The following is a 20,093-nucleotide window of genomic DNA, read 5'->3' on the forward strand; positions in this document are numbered from 1 at the left end:
AAATTTTGAAGCTAAATCATCACCCAGGAGTGGGGGGAAATCCCTCTCTCAAGGGATTTTTTTTTCAGCATAGGAATCACCCTTTCTGGATTAGTTTGCATGAGACAGCTTTATCATTTTAGCTCCGGCTCTGCCGGAGAGGATTTGTACTGCTGCGATGAGTTTGCCTGTATTCTCAGCCCCAAATTCTCCCGAAATGATGAGGAAACGTTAGGTCTCGAGTGTAACAATCTTATTAGGGTATGCATGCCCTCTGCTGGATATTCCCGACTGGAGACCGGTGGGTATTTCATACGCTGCGATATATTTGCCACATTCATTCCCATTCATTCCGTACACATATTTTCCACGCAGTGTTTTGCCATGGACTAAGCAGCTCGTGGTTTGTTTCCCCTGCCTAACCCGCCCGAATTACCCCATCCAAATTGGTTTTAAAGCATCAAAATTCTAGAAAAAAAAAAAATGCGATTTTTTTTCCCTTAAATTTCCTGCGCTGAACAATATTACAAATAAATACCAGCTCAGTGGGGATGTGTGACTGAGTATTTAATAATCTAATGGGCAATCGCAGGCTCGGGTAGTGCTGCCCGTAGTTGCGGAGAGCTTGGGAAAACGGGGGAGAAATGGGAGATAACTGGTTCGGAGACATCTACGTTAGCAAGTCGCCGTTCATCTTTGTGATCAGACCTTTGAAACGGGCCAGGACCTGCTCGTGGTTGTCATTTGTGCCCTCCTCTGGGGCTCGCAGGGGATGCTGTAGGGCACGGGGAGGGCCGCGGCCGCTTGACGGGCAGGGTCTTTGTGTATCGTGGTGGGGAGGTGCGGGTTTGACCCCCAGCCTGGAAGATAAGGCTTTTGATCTCTTTATCCTTGCTCTTGTCCAACATGGTTTGTTTTAGTAGCCTTTTAATAAACGCTACTAGATAGGGGGTGGTTTACAGAGGGAAGATTTAGAGCCCAGGCTTGGCTGTGGGAAGGTTTATTGTCCTCTTTCAATTCTGTGTCTTTCATGGCCTCCGATCCTTATCTAACTTGTTTTAAAGTGATTCTGGTTTCATGCTTGAGTGAAAACCCAGGTTTCCAGATCCCCGATAAGGATCTCCTGAACCGGTCCCTGAACAAACGATGAGGGATCGCCCCGCGGTGTATTTCAATTTGAAATAGCTCTGGGAGGCTCGCTTAGGATAAAACAATCTCCAGCGCTTCCCATTCAATTCTTCGATCTTGCTTTCGGGTCTGGAGCCTTCTTGCGACGTGTTTTTATTTGTCTCACGTCTTTATGAAAACGCTGCCCCTCGTTATGACTCTGCTTCTTCAGGGCTGTATAATGCTTTGGGGTTTTTTTGGTTGTGTAATGCCCCTGCCCATCTTTTGCATGCTATTGCATGCTCTGAGAATGAGATGGGTAAATCACGGCGAGGAGGTTTTCTTAGAGTTTTTGTTTCTCTACAAAATCAATTTGCCCGTTATTTCCAGAATGATACAGGTGTTCAGGCTTAGAGGATCACAATCATTTCCTCTAAACTTAAATTCCGTGCACATATGAGAAGGAAGGGAGGCTAAGGGGTGTTTATGAAGTCAGATGCATCTTCACGATGCGAAATGAAGGATCCCTTCCCATGGGTGTCCCTCTGCTCCACGGCTTTTGGGTTTGGTGCCCAGTCCTTCACCGCCCAGCGTGACGATTAGGACGAGACCAGTCTTTGCGGGACCCAAACGGTGGCCACGATGGGGAGGACTCTCTAAGGTTTCCTTTACTCATCAAACATTTCTTCAAAAAACATTGAAATAAACATTGTTTTGTTTAAATACCGACTTTAAATACGAACGTTTATTATTCTGGTCTCAATTAGTGCGTGCACTTGCGGTGAAAGACGGCGACGTTCCTTGCCCACAGTGCCATATTTTTCATCAGTTGCCCAATTGCACCGATGGCTCTGGCATGGCAATACCTTCATGCCCTCTCCTTAATTTCAAGGTGCTGAAAACCTGTTGCAGAGCGTGTGAAGTGCTTGTATTGCTGGGTTAGATGACACTCGGTCCCTGTAACGCAGCCGTATCGTGAAGGCAAATCGGCACCCGTGTCAAGCGTTCCTCTTGGAGGACAGCACGATAATCCTTGCATTGATTTTGGTGGCTCTAGACAAGGACTAAAGGACTATTTTACGTATATCTGGCTGAATGTGCTCTTCGATACTCTGTCTTCACATTCTTGTTGTTTGAAATTTAGTTTTGCCGCAGCTATTTTGTTTTAAAAGCACGCGAACAGCGACATCGCGTACTGCCCGGTAATAGATGCTATTATTTGGGAGCTCACAGAAATAGACGGAGCAATTTGCTTCAATCTTTTGATTGGGGGCCAACGTCTCATGAACCAAGATCAGCGACAAAAAAATAAAATTAAATTGCTCTCCTGACCGAATATGCAGAGAGGGGAGCGCGGAGGGGTTGGGGCTGCCCCGTCCTGGGGCGCAGAGCTCGCGGGGAGCGCGGCGACGTGCGCGGGGCCGTGATGCCAAGCCTGAGTGCTTCATTCAAGCCAACCACGATCGCTGTGAATATAATAAGTGATATGTCCGGGCACACGTAGAGGAAGGAGTTTGGCCCTAGGGGTGTTTGGGAATTAACCCTGCCCATTTAAGCAGGAGCATTAGGGCAGCGAGGGCAGTGGGAGATGTGGCCCCACTTCTGCCCGGGCTCTCCTTCCATTCATTCGCTTGTTCAAATCAGATCCGCAGCGTTCTTTTAGCACAGGTCTTAGGATTTAATTTCCTTTGCGTTTGGATGGTATTGTTTAAAAAAAGAGAAAGAAATCTCCTTTTGTAGCAGCGCTTGCTCTGGCATCGTAACGTCTCGTTAAAAACCATTACTGTTTACTGCGCATCCGTGTAAGTGGAAAAATCCTCCTTCATGTCAAGCAGATCTCTTTCTCCTGGCGTTGTGCTACGTTTTGGGGTGCGATGCCATTCAAATTATCGGGATTAATACCTTCCCTTAGCTTCGTCTCTGATTTATGGAGCTTCCCCGGCTGAGTTGCTGTGTCATTTGGGCTATATCGCGCCCGGTCTTGCCCAAACTTTGTTTAAAATCTCTTAGATTCCTTTCGTATTGTCTGTACTTCACATGGAGCACAAAGCAGAAATAGCTCATTAACATGATACTTCCATTACCATCGGGTGAGATGCTTTGTGATGTAAAACACGCTGTTCAGAACCTGGCTGCAATAAATAGGATATTTTGACTGTATATCCTATACCAGGAAGCGCATTACTGTTGGAGAAATATGTGTACATAACCTAGGTCAAGCCCGAGTTACTAACTGAGCCGAGCTAAGTAACTCTCTGCTGTGTAAATGTTGGCAGAGGAGAGATTGCGCCCGTACCCCCAGCTCCAGCAGTCACCGCTCAGCCCCGCTTGCCTGAAACCGAGTCCAAAAAAAACCCCTCATTTAATACTAAAAGCATTCTTTAGGATTTAATTTACTTTTTTTTTTTTTCTTTTAAAGAGCAGAGTACACACAAGTTCTGGAAAAAAAAAAATAAAGAAATTACCTGCTGGCTCCTCAAGAGATAATGTGGGAGGGATAGGGTTTATTTTTTGTCAAGGTCAAAAGATTGCAAAGCCCAGGGGAATATTCCTGGAGGGCACAGGGTGCAGGTATGAATTTCCCTGAGAGGGAGCTGCTGGTAGGTGTGTGTGGGTATTTAATGTAGAATAGAGCTCATAAAGAGTTTTTTTTTCTTTTTTTTTTCTTTTTTTTTTTCTTTTTTTTTCTTTTTTTTTTCTTTTTTTTTTCTTTTTTTTTCTTTTTTTTTCTTTTTTTTCTTTTTTTTTCTTCTTTTCTCTTTTTTTTAATTATTATTATTTTATTTTTTTACTCGGATAATTTATAAGGCGGTAGAAATTTGAACTTGGTTTCTATACACTTCGTTTTTTCTCGATTTCAAATCTCGGAGGCAAAAATTAAAAAGGAAAATAAAAAAAAAAAGCCAAGAGTCCTGCTGATCTGGCTCTCAGAGCCAAAAGCTGCTGTGCAGAGCCAGTCCCTGTGGCAAACGCAGAGAGCAGAGGTGGTTTTGGGAAAACGTGTGGGCACGGAGAGGAGTCCTGCCCTCCTCTCCGTAGAGCTTGAGCCCTTCCAGCCTTGCGCAACCAACTTTGAAGTCAAGGCTGAAGTCAACTGGTCCCCGATCATCAGAATAATGCAATTAAGCCCTGCTCCGGCTGATGGTATCTATCTGTTCGTTAGAGAAAGATAAATGCAGATCTATAAAGTTCACCCATTTTTCAGTTCCATAGAACTTTTTCTTTTTTTTTTTTTTTTTCCCCAAAAATCTGCTCCAAGCTTTGTGTTTCTCGTGCCCGGTCTCGCTTCTGCAGCGAGTGCTCCCTGAATTTGCCCTTCCCTTAAGGGCAGCATCGGTCAGTCTTCCTTCAGGATGCTCCCCAGACCCCTTGGACATCAGAAGGAGCGCGAATTAATTTCGAATAACGTCAGAAATGCAGCAGTAAAATATCAGACAGGTTAAGGAAAATTGCAGATCTGAACAGACCCCGATTCGGAGCCATTAAAATCTCAATCTTTAATGCTTTTTTTATTTTTTTTTTTCCAGACAGGTTTTCATTCTTCAATCTAACCAAGAACCAAACCCCAAATGTAGGGCATCGGCAACCTGAATTAGAATATTCTGCTTGAACTCATCTCTAAAAAAAAGATGTCAAAGACGGAATCAATGTAAACATTGAATTCAAGGCGCTTATAGAAATAGCTTCACTTCCTTTTTCTCTGCAGATGGAAAGAGTTGCCTCATGCCTCTCATTCTGCCTACCCAAAAAAAGACAAGGTGCCCTATCTCCCAGGGCAGGGGAATCGGATGACTGGCATTTGTGCTTGGGAAGTCGCTTGAATTTTCTACTTAATTCGATTAATTTTTCAAAGCGCACCATGGAGAGGCGAGCGGCTTCTTTTATTGATTGATTGGCAATCCTGGGCTGCTTTTATTTTATTTTATTTTATTTTATTTTATTTTTTTCGCAGTTAAAAATGCGAGCGGAATATTTCGGAAGCGGTGGGTTCAGCTTAGCGAAGATAAGCAGGGCTCGGTTCTGGAAGGATTGAGGGAGCCACGGCCGTGAGACTCGGTGTGTTTGTCAGGAACCAGGAGCTGCACGGAGTTCTTTGTCTCTCCCGTGATTGGCATGCACGGTGGCAATTAATTCAATAGATAGATTTGATATAGATATATTTACACCCCCGAAGTTGCTACCTCGGATGGCAACGCAAATGCCTTTTCGGCATCCCCGAAAGGATAAGGGTGGGCTTGGAAGTGATTAACCACCCTTTGTAGGTCAACTTCTCCCATGAAGCTCCCGATTCAATTGTCAGCCCAGAAAGCCACGGAAGGACCCGGGGTTTGTCGCACGCGTGGAGTGCTGCTAACAAACGGCACGTTTCAGCATTTGCTCCTCTAGGTAGAAAAAAATCCATCAGACGTCTGCCTGGATTCGTTATTCGTCTGTATTTCAAGCTCCCTTTTTTTTTTTTTTTTTTTCATTCTTTCTTTCTTTCCTTTTTTTTTTCCTTCCCCCTTCTCCTTTCCTGGCTGACGACAAAATATTACGGAGGGGCACTTTTGGGTTTTAAAATACGGACAGCGGTACTCCATGCAGTCAAAGACTCGAACGATTAATGCTACCCTTATGCCTCTTTTGAGTAGTTTTAGCCATGGGGCTTGGCACTGCCACCATTGTCTTTGTGCCAAAAAATATCCGCAGCGGCTGCCGCATTCTAGTACTAGAGGGTTGTCTCGAAAATTCCGCAGTGAATGCGTCGGGTGTCTACATCGCCGTAGACGCTCTCTCTTTTTTAAAACATTAAAAAAAAAAAAAAAAAGGGAAGGGAAGAAGGGGGAGAGGGAATCTTTAGCTCTCGGGAAAGGCGCAGCGCAGGCTGCGGTGCTCGAGCGCCTGAAAACGATGCATTAAATGTACAGTAACCGGGGAAATTCGGGAGCAGCTTTTGTAGCTGCCGAGCACAAATAGTTGCTCAAAGAGCCTCCCCTCGCATATTATCAGCGCTCCCGCAAATTTTATTATCTGAAACAAATGTGCCAGTGAATTTTAAGCAGAAAATCAACATCAAGACTGTAGCTAATTTGAAATGGACAGTTTATACAAAAGATATTCCTCTCCCCCCCCTCTCCACCCCCCCCCTTTTCCCGAAATGAAGTGTCGGTACAAAAAGTATGATAATTTCATAATTACAGGCGGTGGTGAAAATCCGTGTGTGTGTGGCTCTTTGGAACGGTTTTCTTGACTTTTTGGTGAATTTGGGGTGCTTTATTCTTAAGAGAGCAGGCGGATCCCTGGCTGCACGCGGGGACAACACCACCAAGGAAACGGAATAAAGTTAAAGGCTTCCACCCGCCGGATGAAACGCGCTCACTCCTCATCTCCAAAGCTATCCGCTCGGTGGTAAAAGTGGATGCTGGAGATGAAATCTTTACAAGGAGCATAATCCTAAAAAAAAAAAAAAAGAAAAAAAAAAGTCAATCTCCTGCTGGCTGCTGTGCCGCTTTGGTACCTCACAGACTTCGACAGAGTCCTGGACGAGTGCCCATTGATGTCATGGAAACACTCAAATTACTGAGAATGATTCATGTCTATGCTGTTCTCTTATCCTCCCCCACACAAATAGAAGTAGATTTTAACCCTGACAACTTGTAATTTGCAGCGGGTTTATTTTTGTATCGGGATAAATATTTTTTAACAACTGAAATTAAGCCCAGGCTTGCCTGTGGCTGATCCGATAGGGAACGGGGGCTGCCGGCAGCCGGGCAGCAGCGCGAGGAGCTCGAGGAGCCCCCGGCGGGGCCGCGTGCGCCCCTGCCCCTCGCCTTGTGGGGCTGCCACTTCGCCCCTAAAGCGCGGGGGTCCCCCCCGGGTTTAAGCGAGGGGTTTAGGTGGCAGGCGACAAAAGCAGGGACAAAAAGAGGGGCGGCCAAGCAACAAAAGGAAGCTCCGGGCTTGGATTATTCTAGGGGAACGGCAGGGGTTTGTTCCCAGCCTCTGTGCCAGCCGAGCGCCCGGTGTGGCTAGCGAGGAGGTGTGCTCGGCCACCTAGGTGTGCTGGGTGATTTGGGATCTGGTGTGAGCTCTCCCATCCTTTGTCTGTCGCTCTGCCTCCCCGTGGGCTCTGTGGGAAATGGGGACGGGGCTGGGAAGTCCCAGCAGCGGCGCTGCCAGCCCTGGGCACGCGTGTGTGCCGCTAGCCCCCCGTCCCCATGCCCCTGGAATTGCTTCTGGGACCATCCGAGGCTTCTTGGAGACGTCCAGCGGGTGACACGGTGCTGTCGGGGCCGTGTCTTGGGGTGTGGGTTCGTCAGGGTGGCACTGGGGTCGGAGGGAGCATCCCGTCCTGGGGCACTGCTGGTGCTCCAGCCGCCGGGAACAACTTGGATGGCACGAGTGAATTTTTTTGCTGCCTTCTCGGGCGTTGTGCGAGATGATGCCTCCCCCCGCCGGGATTCTCCTCACCAGAAGGGTGGTCTTTTAGTGTCAATATGTTTTGTATCAGCCCTCTTGACTGCTCTTTGTCTCACTAGCACGTGGTGTAGCGCTACTCAGCCGTGACTTAATGCTCTGCAGAAACCACCTCTTCCCTCCTCGCCTTTGCTCAAGCCTGGCCGTTCCCACCTGAAAGACCCTCGCTTTTCCTTTGCAAACACGCCGTAACCCTACCGCTGCTGCACGCCAGGCCGGCAGGGACGCGTTTTAAAGCCTTCCTGGGGGGAAAAAAATCAAAAAGGAGCGAGAGGGAAGGGCGGCTCGGGGCTGGCAGAGCGTCGCGGCAGCCGCTGGGCCCCCGTTCAAGTCCCCGCGCCGCTGGGGCGGCCGCAACTTGGGCAGGGGATGGCAAATTTCCAGCCCGGTGTCCGGCTGCCAGGTGCCGGGAAGGAATTTCCCCGTCCCAGGGATTGATGGAGGGGCTGTGCAGGTGCCCCCCGGGGAGAAAAAGGGCAGCACTCGGCACGGGGCAGAGCGGGGGCTCTCCGCATCCCGGTTTCTGGAGGTGCGTGGGGCGGTGCCGCGGGGGTTAGGAAGTTTCTTGCACGGTGCCATCCTCAGCTGGAGCAAACCTTAATCCCTTTCTGCTGCCTCCGTGCATTACGCAGCCGGCAGGGCCTATTTTACATACGGAAACAGCACGGGGAAACGTGGGGAGCGTGGTGTAAAACATTCGGAGCCGCCCAGGCTCTGTTTGGATCCGTTACACACCTATTTGTCTTCTCTTTTATCAACAGGTAAAACAGAAAGGGGCTCGTACTCGTCGTATGGAAGAGACTCGAATTTACAGGGTTGCCACCAGGTAAGTGGAAGGCTGCTCAGCAGCGAGCTTGTGATAAATACTCCGCGAAACGAGGCTCGTGGCTGAAATTTGGGCATCCCGGAGACGGGCACGGCGAGGGCTGCGAGCACGGGCTCCGTCTGCCTCCTTTAAAGCTCCTGCCGGAGCCGTGCTCGCCAGGATACGCTTCCTGGAGGCTGACCTAACACTGCCCTGGTCCACGCTGCTGCAAACTATTGATTCTTGTCCCCCCCCCCGTAACAATGCTGCAGTGTTTTCGGCGCGGCGGCTCCTTCCCAGCAGCGCAACTCCAGGAAAGGCACCGCAGAGCTGGTGTCGGCCCCCAGCTTTGGATGGCTACCGCAATAAATTATAGTTTTCCTCGAATCTGTATGATGTTGTGTGAAAACAAGGTTGTATTGAGGGATAAAAATGTCTGTGAAAATATGATTTGTTGTCCCTTTTTGTTTCGGAATTGTTTTTGGCTGGAAGTCAAGGCCAGCAGGCTAACAGCAAAGCCGTCTCAAGGGAAGCATGCGTGAGCTAGAAAAATAAGAGTAGTTTAATTAAATAATAAAATGCCAATGTAATACAAAGGTATAGCATGTGTGTGTGTGCCTCTGTGCACTTTGCATTTGCATACTTTTAAGTCTCCAGAGAAAGTCGGAGTCTAAAAATACTATCAATAGCCTCAAGTCTGTGCTTTGTTTCGAGACAATTGATTTTTTTTAAAAGACACTTTCTTTTTAATTTCGGGAGCAATATTAATCATGTGTTTAAATTCATTTTGCTCACGAAGAGTGCCAGGCTTCCTTTTTTATTTTTTTTTATTTTTTTCTGAGCGTGGCAGCTTCTTACTTTTGGGAAAGTATTGAAAGAGTTTAATGGCCTCCTTAATATTCAGAGCTTTCCGCTGTTGAAATATGCCAGGAGAGAGAAAAAAAAATAGGAATATGGGGATGCAGTTGGTTTTTGTGTTTTGAAAACAAGGCTAGGAGCTGGCAGGACGCATGGCGCCCGGGGTCCGTCCGCACATGACTTTCAGATTTCACCTCAAAATGCGCCTTTTCTTCGCTGTCTCTCGGTTTTCTTTCAACCTTCCCATATTGGAAAGGGCTTGTAATACCCAAAATAAGTCAGAGATGAGTTCAGAATGCCTTGTCCCAGGCATTAGAGCCGAAACCTCGCCGATTCCAGTAGTCTCATGGTGTCCAAAGAGTGCTCTGCGGTCCTGTAGGGTCAGCTGATGGAGAAAACTTACTGCCCTGCCTACCCTCTCTCCTTTTTTTTTTTTGAAAAATTGAAGAATATTAGGTAAATATTGCAAAAATAACACGCATAACAGAATTTCCAACCCGGGGAATTTTCTTTCTGCCCATGCATCCGCTTTGGTGAAGTGTAACGGAGAAGGGGATGAAGCAGCTGACCAATGGCCAGCCGTGAAGGAGAGGAGCTATTTCTAAAAATAAGAACCTCTTGAATTCCTGAAAGGTACAGAAGGAATAATGCTGAATGCCAAGGCTGGACCATCTGTTGTCTGTTCTCCAGGCTGCAGAACTATCAGGATCCACCAAATTATTAACAAGCCTGAACCTTCAGGCTGGGAAGAAAATTTCAAAACTGCAAAGTCTACTGCGAGATTTCCGGGACGTGCTTTCGTGTGTGCTGAGAAAGATGAGCTAACCTAGACAGGAGATGCTGAGGAAGAGGATATTTGGTCAATTCCAAGGAAAATATCAATGGTGATGATACAGAAAATTAAGAATACCCTGAAACTTGGAGTTTTCTGAGGGCCCTGTGCAGCGGGAGGAGTCGCGTGCGCTCCTTTTTCCGAGACCCAGGAGGAGCGTGCAGATTTTGTTGATTTCTGAAAGGTAAATTGCTACCTCCAGATGTGATGCATTGCTCTCTGTAGATGAGTTCCTGGAACAATTAAGGAAAACTAAATACCTAACGATATTGAACTTGCTACCTATTAATCTTCTGGTACGAAAAAAACCACCAACCCCTCTTGGTGCAGACGGCAGCGGCGAGCTGAGGTTTCCTCCCCGTGCTCTGCTCACGCCAAGGAGAAGAGGTCGGGCACACGGCGAGCCATTTACTCCAGGATGGGTTTTATTCCCGAGCCCAGGGCCCAATTCTGCTCTCACGGAAAACTGTAGTAAATACGACACTGATTACAGTGGGAATGGAGGCAAGCTCATCTTGGGAACCATTTAATTCCATTAGAGAGAAGGCAGCAAAGAAACATGTACCCAAGTTGTTGTCAAGGCACTTTTGAAATACTGGCTTCATTCGAGTTAATGACAAAAACCTCATTTCATTCAGTCAAGTCAGGATTTTGTGTGTTGTCTTAATTCTGCGCTCCTCACCATCTCCCCGCAGATCCATTTTTTTTCCTTATTGGGCCGGTTTGGGGGGCATTAGCAAGGCAGTGGCATTTAATAACGTGCTCCTCCTTTATCCATCTAACTTTATCCTGGTTCCGCGCTTCGGCTTCCCAAATGATAGATAAAAACATTACTTAAATAACACGATTTAAAACTAAAAAAGCGGTTGTGAAACGTTGATTTATCTTTCTGCCAGAGGGTCTGGATATCCAGAATATCGTTGCTAGACTCGGTAGCGTGTGCTGCTCGGCGTAGCGAGGATCCACTCATCGGTTAATAGGCGATGGGATCGACTTTGAATAATCCAGGGCCACCGCGCTTTTCTGGGCAATGCTTAATTCCCAAAAGCGCTGAATAAAGAGACCTGGAAAGTGAGCTCGATGGCCAGAAAGCATCCACCGTAGATTTCCAAGGCAACGCATGAGATTGTCGGGGGGAATAAATTAAGAGTTCCTGGCCAATTTGGATGATGCCTTTTTGGCAAGGGCAGAGGGAAGGACGTTTGGCATGAGGTGCTTTAACTTCAAGCAGAACCCCCAAGTCCTGGGATGACTTGGTTTTTCTATTAGGAAAGTGAGCCTCGGTGTTGGTTTTGGCTGTGCTGCTTTACTCAGTGTTGCAGAAATACTCCGAGGCTGGCTGGAGCCAGCCCATCTCCAAAGCTGGGTCAGGAACGAAGCGTTAAGGTAAAGCCAGTCGAGTTACACAAGCTCCGCCAGTTTTTGCTCTTTTTTTTCGGGTTTGTTTTTAAATACCTGCTCCCAAAACGTAATAAATCCCGAATGAGATCACATCGGCTGGACTTCAGCTTGACTCAAGGCACCGTGGTACAGGGAAGGGCTGCCAAAGGGAAGGCCACAGGCTCCCTCCTGACCTCCTTGCTGTGTGCCTGGGCTCCTCTCTCCTCTCCATCCTTCCTTCCCTTGCTCCCCCATCTCTCTGGAGCATGGTGGCAGGGAAAAAAGGGTCACACATCATGGGTGAGTGGGATCCCAGCGCGTCCAAACTCCACGGGACTTGGCGAGCCTGAGAGGAGTCCCTGGCACAAGCCTTGGGGTTTTAATTTTTGAACCTTCGAGGCTCCATTGAGCAGAGCAGGGGGTGTTTATAACACACCTTTGACAGGGATTTTGTACAGGGGCGATGGAAATATTGCTGGAAAACTTGAAAATGAGCATAATGGGGGATGAAAGACCGAGGCAGCTTCTGTGGCAAGTGCGTGTGGATTAATTCAGCCCAGCTGCCCGTGCCTGTGTGCCCACGAAGTGTGTAAATCCTCGCATAATGGCGTTCTCATGCTGAGGAGGGAATGGCCAGAAATAGCGATTGCCCATTTTCTTTTTTTTTTTCCTTCCCCAAGTACTGGGACTTCCTTTTTCTGCTGTGAATTATTGAATTGTTGCAACATCTCTAATTATGTGAAGAGGAGTCCAAGCAAAGAGAGAAAGGGAGAGGAAAAAAAAAAAAAAAAGAAAAAGAAAAAGCAAGGGGGGGATTATCTTTTTATCTGCTATGTACTTTTAAAAGGCCCTTCTTCAGTGCTTCATTCAGCACGAGATTGAGCCTAATGCATATTCCGAAATCAGGCTTCCGACTGAAGCCACTGCAGAATAACTGCTGGAAAATGCTGGTAGCATTGCACAGGGGCTTCGGGCAGCTCGGAGACCTCCCAGCTGAACTCACAAAGGCTGACCCGTGCATTCAAATGCTATTTTTTTCTTCTTTTTTTTTCTTTTTTTCTTTTTTTTCATTCAGCAGCACATTCTTCGCTATCTCGCAGAGCACTTTGGGGTTTTGTTTTTGGGGTTTTGTTTTTGGGGGTTTGTTTTTGGGGTTTTGTTTTTGGGGTTTTGTTTTTGGGGGGTTGTTTTCTTTTTTTTTTTTTTCTTTTTTTTTTTTTTAATGGCCTGACCACATTTTCCTAGTAAACAGTAAAAAAAAAAAAAAAGGCAGCGCTCTGGCTGCAGCCAGGGAAGGTGTGAGCAGGGGTTGTGTGCGTGTCAGCGCCCAGCACCGCTGCGCTCGGAGCTGCTTCTCATTTGTACTTCGTTCAGGGCAAAGAATCTTTGCGGTTTTATTGGGATTGTATACAATAAGTTATTAAATTTCATCTCTGTAATACACCTGCAGTAAAATAACAAAACATTACTGCACTTAAGGAACATGTGTGTGTGTTGCAATGTTCCACCCCTCCCTTCCCAACAGCTGCTTACGGATTTCAAGATCCATTGTATGTATTCCCCAGAGCCCACCTCTAATAATCGAGACACATCTGCCATTGCAGTGTTATAGGCATATGTAGTTTTATTGAAAACTATACCTGTATAAAAAAAAAAATTAAATAACTCCTACCGCAATTAAATTGGCAAGCTACCTTTTCTGCAGATCATATTGCAGACCTCTGGAGACGCGGCGAGTTCATTTGATTCTTCTGTTACAAATCACTTAGTCGTTTTTTGCTTAGTCAAATAACGAGATTTCCTCACGGTTTGATGGCGAGATTCCTCTGCCTATAACAATTCCTCCATCCCTAGAAAAACACACAGAAAAGCAATCCTGAGATGATAAAAAGATACCTAATGTACCAAGGAATGCGGGTCCTACAAAGTCTATTGCTAATCCGTTTTTGTGATGAGATGTGAAGCGCCAGTACCCTTAATAAACCCGACGGTGCTTTGTTTATTTGCTGTTAAATATTTGGAGGCTCCGACCTCTCGGCTGGGCAAAATGTGCTTACCAGCCACAGCTGCGTAGGGATGAGATAAATAAAGATTAAAAAAATAAAATTATGCTCTACTGTAAGCGTAGCCTTTGATACTTTGCTACCAGCTAACATCCTGGCTACCGTGAGGTCTGTGATCGGTGGGGCTGGGAAGCAGAGCTTCTCCTGCTAACTTCTGTGGTGATTTATAGCTGGAGAAGGTTCACCTCTTGTCGCCGTTTGTGCTCGAGCATCTTGCTTTGGGAGGTGGAATCATTGCTTCTGCTCCAGAAATTAGTTCTAGCGCCCATAAACTATCCTCCTGTGATCGCGGGCACGTCGTGGACTAATGTTTTGGATGTTACAGCACTAAAATAATGACATAAGAGATAAAATTTCCATGTTAATCAAATGTATTAAAGGAACAGACTTAAGTTCAGATGTCTGAATGGCTCATTTAGCAGAATTCCTCATGCATCCAGAAAGACACGGTTTCATTGTCCATATCATAATTGAAGAAATGCTAAAACCCAACACTGCAATTTAGTGGTAAAAGGAAGTGCTTTTCTTTTAGCCCTTTGGATCAAATGTTAAGCTGAGGGCTATTTTGTTGGAAGTGAGCATTCCAAGGGCACCTTTCTGGAGCTTATAACCTGGCAACAGAATAGCCCTGCTATTTGTAATGTGCAATAATAGGTTTATGTTGTGGTTGAGTGCTAATAGGAGCTGGGTTTGCCTTTGCAGTCACTGCACTCTGACTTTCCGTGCTATCGTCAAGGCGATAAAAAGGGGAGTGATGCTCGCCCGCGATGGTACCACAGCGAGCTGTGACCCCGCCACGCTGCACGGTGCTGGTTCAGGTCTGCTCAGGGCTTGATGGAGGACCTCCAGCAAAAAGGCGGCCTGCTTTGACCAATTCTGGCAATTTGCAGGGTCAGAGTTGAGTGGTGAGTGCGCTGGCGTGTCCAAGAGTGACAGCCGAGGGTGGTGCCCTTGGCATATAAGGTATGGCTTGGCGACTTTTGCTGATCTAAATGCATAGAGCCTAAAAAACCACCCCCAACAACAAAAAAAAACAACCCATCCATGCCCAGGTGGGTCTCGACTATCACCCACCATCCCAGTAAAAACACGTTTGCTGGTGGTTACGTGGAATTTCCCCTCTTTCCAGTTGTGCCCTTTGGGTTACTGGCCAGCAGGGTGTTCAACTCCAGCTCTACCTGGCCATTTTCGGGAAGCACGGCGAGACCAGGAGCTCGTGTGTGCATGCACACAAACAGCACGCGTGGCCAGGCTCTTGGCATCTCCCCATGCAATAGAGATGATTTTAAATCTTCTTTTCTTGGGGTTTGTAATGCTTAGGAAAGCGTCGACCTCTTGTCGTTGCCACAAGCCCACGTGGCCGTTCCTGTAGCATTCGCTGCGCGCTGTCGCATTGCTCATTTCCAACAGACCATTTCCAATAGCCTTTTTACTGCCCAGAAGTTACTCCGCGCTTCCACCACCCCCTTCTGACATGTGGTTACCTGCTGCTTTGCAGGGGAATGAATAGCATCTTTAATCACACTTAATTACCATGCGGCTGCAGACAGGAACTTCACATACAGAACAGCTCAAGATGGAGAAACGAGATCTTTCACAGGCACGGATAGACGCAGAAGGCTGATTATTAAAATAAACACTGTTTTCAAAATGTATGCTACACAAATTTTGGTCGGGATCTGTACTTTCTAAGAGAGCTATTAATTCACATCTATAAGGAATAAAATTCCTCTCGTTTTGCAAACTTCTTTGCAGCGTTTCTCGTTGCGATTCAGGCAATCTGCAAGTTGTCCAGATCTCCCCGAGTTTCGAAACCTAGTGCATCTCTTTTGCTTATGCTTTGCATGGGCTGATATTTATATTTTAAGTCATTCAAATTAGTCAGTAAACAGTCCGGTACGTGTAAACACCGAAAAATCGGTGTTTTAACAAACCGGTGCCATAAATTCAGACAGCAGACATTTCTTGCTGCATTGGCTCTAGAATTTTTTTCACCTGTTTCACTGCATACTCCTCAGGAAGGTCCAGATAAACACAAGCCCATGATCTGTATATTTTTAAGAGCTTTCCAGTAAACTCTCACCACCTGATTTTCACAGAAAGCTCTTTAACTTCCTCCTTGGTAATAACTGGAGGAAAAAAAAAAAAAAAAAAAAGAAATATGTTCACATCCCCCTTGAAAGACCGTGCTTCAGCACTGCAGTTGCCCCTCGGTGTCTGATTCCAGCCTTCACCAGCAGCGACCTTAGAGGTGGTTTTCCTACAGGAGATGATGCTCTGGCCGGGCTTCTTTTGTTGTGTGATTTATTCCTTTGCTTCTTGGCTTAAAAAATAGGAGCGATTTCTTCTGACAAGTAGAGATTTCAGGGAATGGATGAGGATATGAATCCTAGCAGCTATTTATGTATGGAATAATTAAAAACAATGACTAAGTTGTGCTCTCATCCTGCCTAAAAAAAGAAAACCCGCTGATACCTCAGACACACAAGCACCATCAAACGGCTTTGGAGTTGTCATGGAGCGTTCCTCACTTCTTTAGGAAATTCTTTGTCTTCTCACATCTGAAGGTGCTTCTCTAGCTTGTTTTAATTCAGTATTAAAGTAATTCTCAGAAAGAGAAAGGACTGAATGACAAACTGCCCAGGGCAACACAGCGCGGGGCATCCCAGGTAAATGGGATTCGGGCTCCAAGTCCCACTATTTGTTGTCTATGACCCTTGGGAGCCCCCTGATTACCTCAAGGCCTTTCCTGGGCTTTGTGGGGCCATTCAGAGATGCAAGACAGAGGGGTGGTCAGAGCCTGGGAGCAATTCCCGGTATTGGGTTCACTGAATCATCCCCCAGGAGCAGAAACCCCTATTTCAGCGCAGCCGTGCCCGAGTTAGGCCATCTGTAGGCTGGGGGCCATCGACCAACGAATTAGCAAGGCCTTGTGGTGTGACTTTCTCGCTTCCCCTTTCCTGTTTTGCTTGATTTTCGTTGTTCCCCTTTCACAGCCTTTTTTTTAATTTTTTTTTTTCCCCTGTAACTGTCTTGTGTTTTGCTGCAGTCTGTGGCTGGTGTGAGCACAGAGAGAGGAGGAGGAGGCTTTGTGTGAGGGGCTGGACGTGCTCCTCACAGGTGGAGGAGTGGGTCTTGAGCCCCGTCACACCTCTAAAATGGACATTGTTTGATAGATTACACAAACGATCAAACTTTTTGTGTAAGGGAGTGGGATTTTTTTCTCACTTTCTCAATCCTGTGGGACATTGGTGCCTGCAGGTCAGCAGGACAGTGCATGTGGGCTCTGGGACAGCCCGCCAAAAACTTGACATTTTTGCAAAGTTCAGTTTTTGGCTCTTGAAGGTATCAGTAGGAGGTGGTTGAAGGTATCAGTAAGAGGTGGTTAGTGCCAGCCACGTGCTGGTGTTTGTGGAGGATCAGCTGAGCTCAGAGGAGAGCCATGGGCCTGCCCAGCCTCCAACCTGCCCACTGCTGACCAGGCCGCACTCCTTGCAGGCAAACTTAAAATACCTCCCTTGGCCTCTCCTCCAGTCAAACAGTGCAAAACTCTGCTATCTCCACACTTGCCAGCTCTACAGGCCGGATATTTTCCAAATTCTTCTTATTTCAGACCTGTTATGGTTAGGCCGGACGCGTGGCCGCATGGGCTTCCCTCATACCGCCCTGCTACTCTCTCATGTCCTCAGTCTTATTTACCTCAGGAGCAGCATTTTTAAAGTAGATTTTCCCCCCCTCTGGCTTTGTAAAGTGCCGAACACATTGCTGGTGCTTAACAAATAATAAATAATAATACCCCAGAAGCCAGGTATGCCTTTATGCCTTCGCAGCAGATGAGGTGCATGTCTGCCAGGCATTCAAGCCTTGCTGCAGTATGTTTAGCAACAATGGAGAAGTTAATATTTTTATTTTGTTTTGAAGTTAATGACAGAATATAGCCATCTGTCTGCATGTTTATAGGTCTTTCCATTTTATTTTTTAACTGTTTTCCTTCTTTGAAAATGGATCCTGCTTGACTGTCAGGAGATTATTTTTTTTTAAGAGTAAAGGTATAAGCTCTACGAGAGGTAGAATTATGGATATTTCCTTGTCTTTCAAAAGTATCTGGGGAAAATGCATATAAAGTCAAATAAAAACCAACGGAATCACTGAAAATATAACCCACTTGGGTATTCCTCTGTTGGTTTTTTACATCCCCCTGTAATATACAGGATTACCTTTACAACATAGACATTGGATAACAAGGTGCTGTGACAAATACAGTTTCTAGACAGAGATTGTTATTCTTTAATGCAATGCAAAAAATGCCAATTAACTGCCCAACACATTATAGTCATCTACAGAGAAAATCAGCCAGAAAATCCCCATTGCTTTATGGCCTTAGGCCATAATAAGAGGCTATCTTGCATCGTCACGAAGAGTCACCTGTGTCTTGTCCCACGTCTCGTTGGGAGCAGAGCTCCTCTGCCTTCACCTAGTGCCCTTCCAGTCCCTGTTGTCCCAAACACTACCCAGTAGTCATGTCTTGGTTCATTGCTCCCCTTTTTGGAAGCCTTTGATGTTGAACAGTGAGAATTTTCCATGAGTCCTTACAATTTTCTTTAAAATATGTGTTTCCTCTTAATCGTTTTTTTTCAAGTTTTATTCCGTGATGACCAAGCTTTGGCAGGCTTTATAAAATGACTCATTTGTAGCCCAGCTTTGGAAGACTTGTGAGAAAGTACACTTTCAATTTGTGCTCTTCCAACTGCACCAGAGGAGTGTCCTTCATCTATGGTGCGACCGCGGCGCAACACGCATGGAAATTTCTACTGCTCGTGCAATTTATGGGCACATCCTGATATCGTACGATAGACTTCATGTGGTCATATACATGTGGAGCAGCACAGACAGTTTCAGGATTGCAAGTGTACAAAAGGAAATCGCCTTTGATGCATGTTTTGAAGTAGCCCAGCAAGGACAAGTGAGGCTTCTTCCTCACATATTCTTGCCACTGGGTAGGGCAGCAATGATGCTGTGCCAGTGTCCTTTAGTTTGCCAGTTTCTCGAATCTCATTCTGAAGTTGGTGGGGTTCACAACGTTTGTCGTGTAACTTCTGCTGGCTCTTTGCTTTCTTTTCTGCTGCCTTCCTTTATCGGGTCCGTGCTGCAAGGCACGTCGTGCATCTCCACGGGGCGCTAGGTGCAGGCGAGAGGAAAGCAATGTCTACTTCCCCAAAAGCAGCAGTATTGCAGAGCAGGAGCAAAGCCTCTCTCTGCAGCGTAGGCAACCAAAATGCTGCCTCCACAACACAGAAGATCCTCATCACCTCTTCCACGCAGAAAGGAGGGAGGAAATGCAGCCGTGTGATAGCAAGCAGGACACGGAGCAGGTCTGCTCTCCCCTAGCTGCCCCAGATGCCCCCTTGGAGGCACCTAAGTAGGCAAAACTGCATTTTCACTTGAAAGTGCATTTTCTGAGCTCGCTGCAGGGCAGCATGGAGAGCTGGCCGGGTGGCACGCTCTGCTCTGACTCACCCAAACGCCAGCTTGCTATCCTTTCACCTGTGTCAGCACAAAAAGGTGCTTTTTCTTCCTGCCCGTTCCTCAGAGCAGCTGAATTTGCCAATTTTGTTGTTGTCGCAGGGCAATTCTAATTTATTTATTTATATTTTTTTGGTCCTGTCTTCAGCACAAGGTGACCTGAGCTTTGCAGACTGTACTTGAAGTGAAGAAGCCTTCACGTTTTGTTCAGCCACAGTTACACATCGTGTACGGGGGGATCAGTTTCCATCGGGCAGCAAATGGCTTAGCTACGTGAAAAAAGACCGTGAGGAGCAGAGGGAAATTTGAAAGCGAGGATAAAGGAAAGTTCCTGTAGCTTAAGCTCCACATCTGTGCCGTTGGTTGGCTTTACGTGTGTTTGCATGGATATAGAAAAACAAAAAATGATGTTACAGCACCGAGAGGAGGCTGGGGGCACCCGGCCACCCCTGCCCTCCCCGCGGTGTGCGTGGGCTGACGGCGATGCCACGAATGTGATTTATTTCCAGCTTGTCATGTACCGTTGGGTCCAAAGCCCACTTCTTCCCCCCAGCTTCCTTTCCAACGTGTGCTTGAGGTTTCACTTCCCTGCTCCTCGCCCCAAGCAAGCTCAGGCTTCTTGATGTGAATGTGGGGATGGAAACATCCCTCCCAAGCCCCTGCGGGTCCCAAGCCCTGTGTCGGACGTGCAGGATCATTTGAGGAGCTTTAAATAAAAGCTTTTAGTCTGCGGACAGCTTTTTCTTTTTTCCTACAAAACCCTGCTTCTGCCCTAAAAAAAACGGGGAGGGCGTTGTTTATCTTTCAGGCTGATGAATAGTAATAAGTCTGAAAATAAAAAACAAAACCACACACACACACACACACATCCTCCGAGGCGCTCCAAGTATTTAGCATGGGTTTTGTTATTTTTTTTTTTTGGACAGGAAGTTTCTTCGGTCTCTTAGATGTTTGTACGGCAACTTTTCTTTGGTTAAAAATATTACTAGCATAATTTCAGCAAAAGGCCGTTTCCCATGCATTTGAACTTCTGTAAGCCTTTTTCTCTGTGTTCTCCCATTCAAAGGGAAAACAATAATTATATCATTAA

At 46.5% G+C, this 20,093-nt stretch overlaps 1 protein-coding gene across 20 annotated transcripts in view; it reads left to right on the top strand.

Annotated features, from left to right (window-relative positions):
• Window positions 1-20,093, top strand: part of TCF4 (transcription factor 4) — a 173,959-nt gene that overhangs the window by 77,700 nt on the left and 76,166 nt on the right. For all 20 annotated transcript variants that reach the window (XM_038171399.2, XM_038171398.2, XM_038171403.2 and 17 more), the window contains one exon: window positions 8,304-8,368. In XM_038171399.2, coding sequence (XP_038027327.1) covers window positions 8,304-8,368 — 65 coding nt within the window. The remainder of the gene's footprint in view (window positions 1-8,303; window positions 8,369-20,093) is intronic.

The sequence above is a fragment of the Anas platyrhynchos genome, chromosome Z (genome assembly GCF_047663525.1).
Source record: "Anas platyrhynchos isolate ZD024472 breed Pekin duck chromosome Z, IASCAAS_PekinDuck_T2T, whole genome shotgun sequence".
Lineage (NCBI taxonomy): Eukaryota > Metazoa > Chordata > Aves > Anseriformes > Anatidae > Anas > Anas platyrhynchos.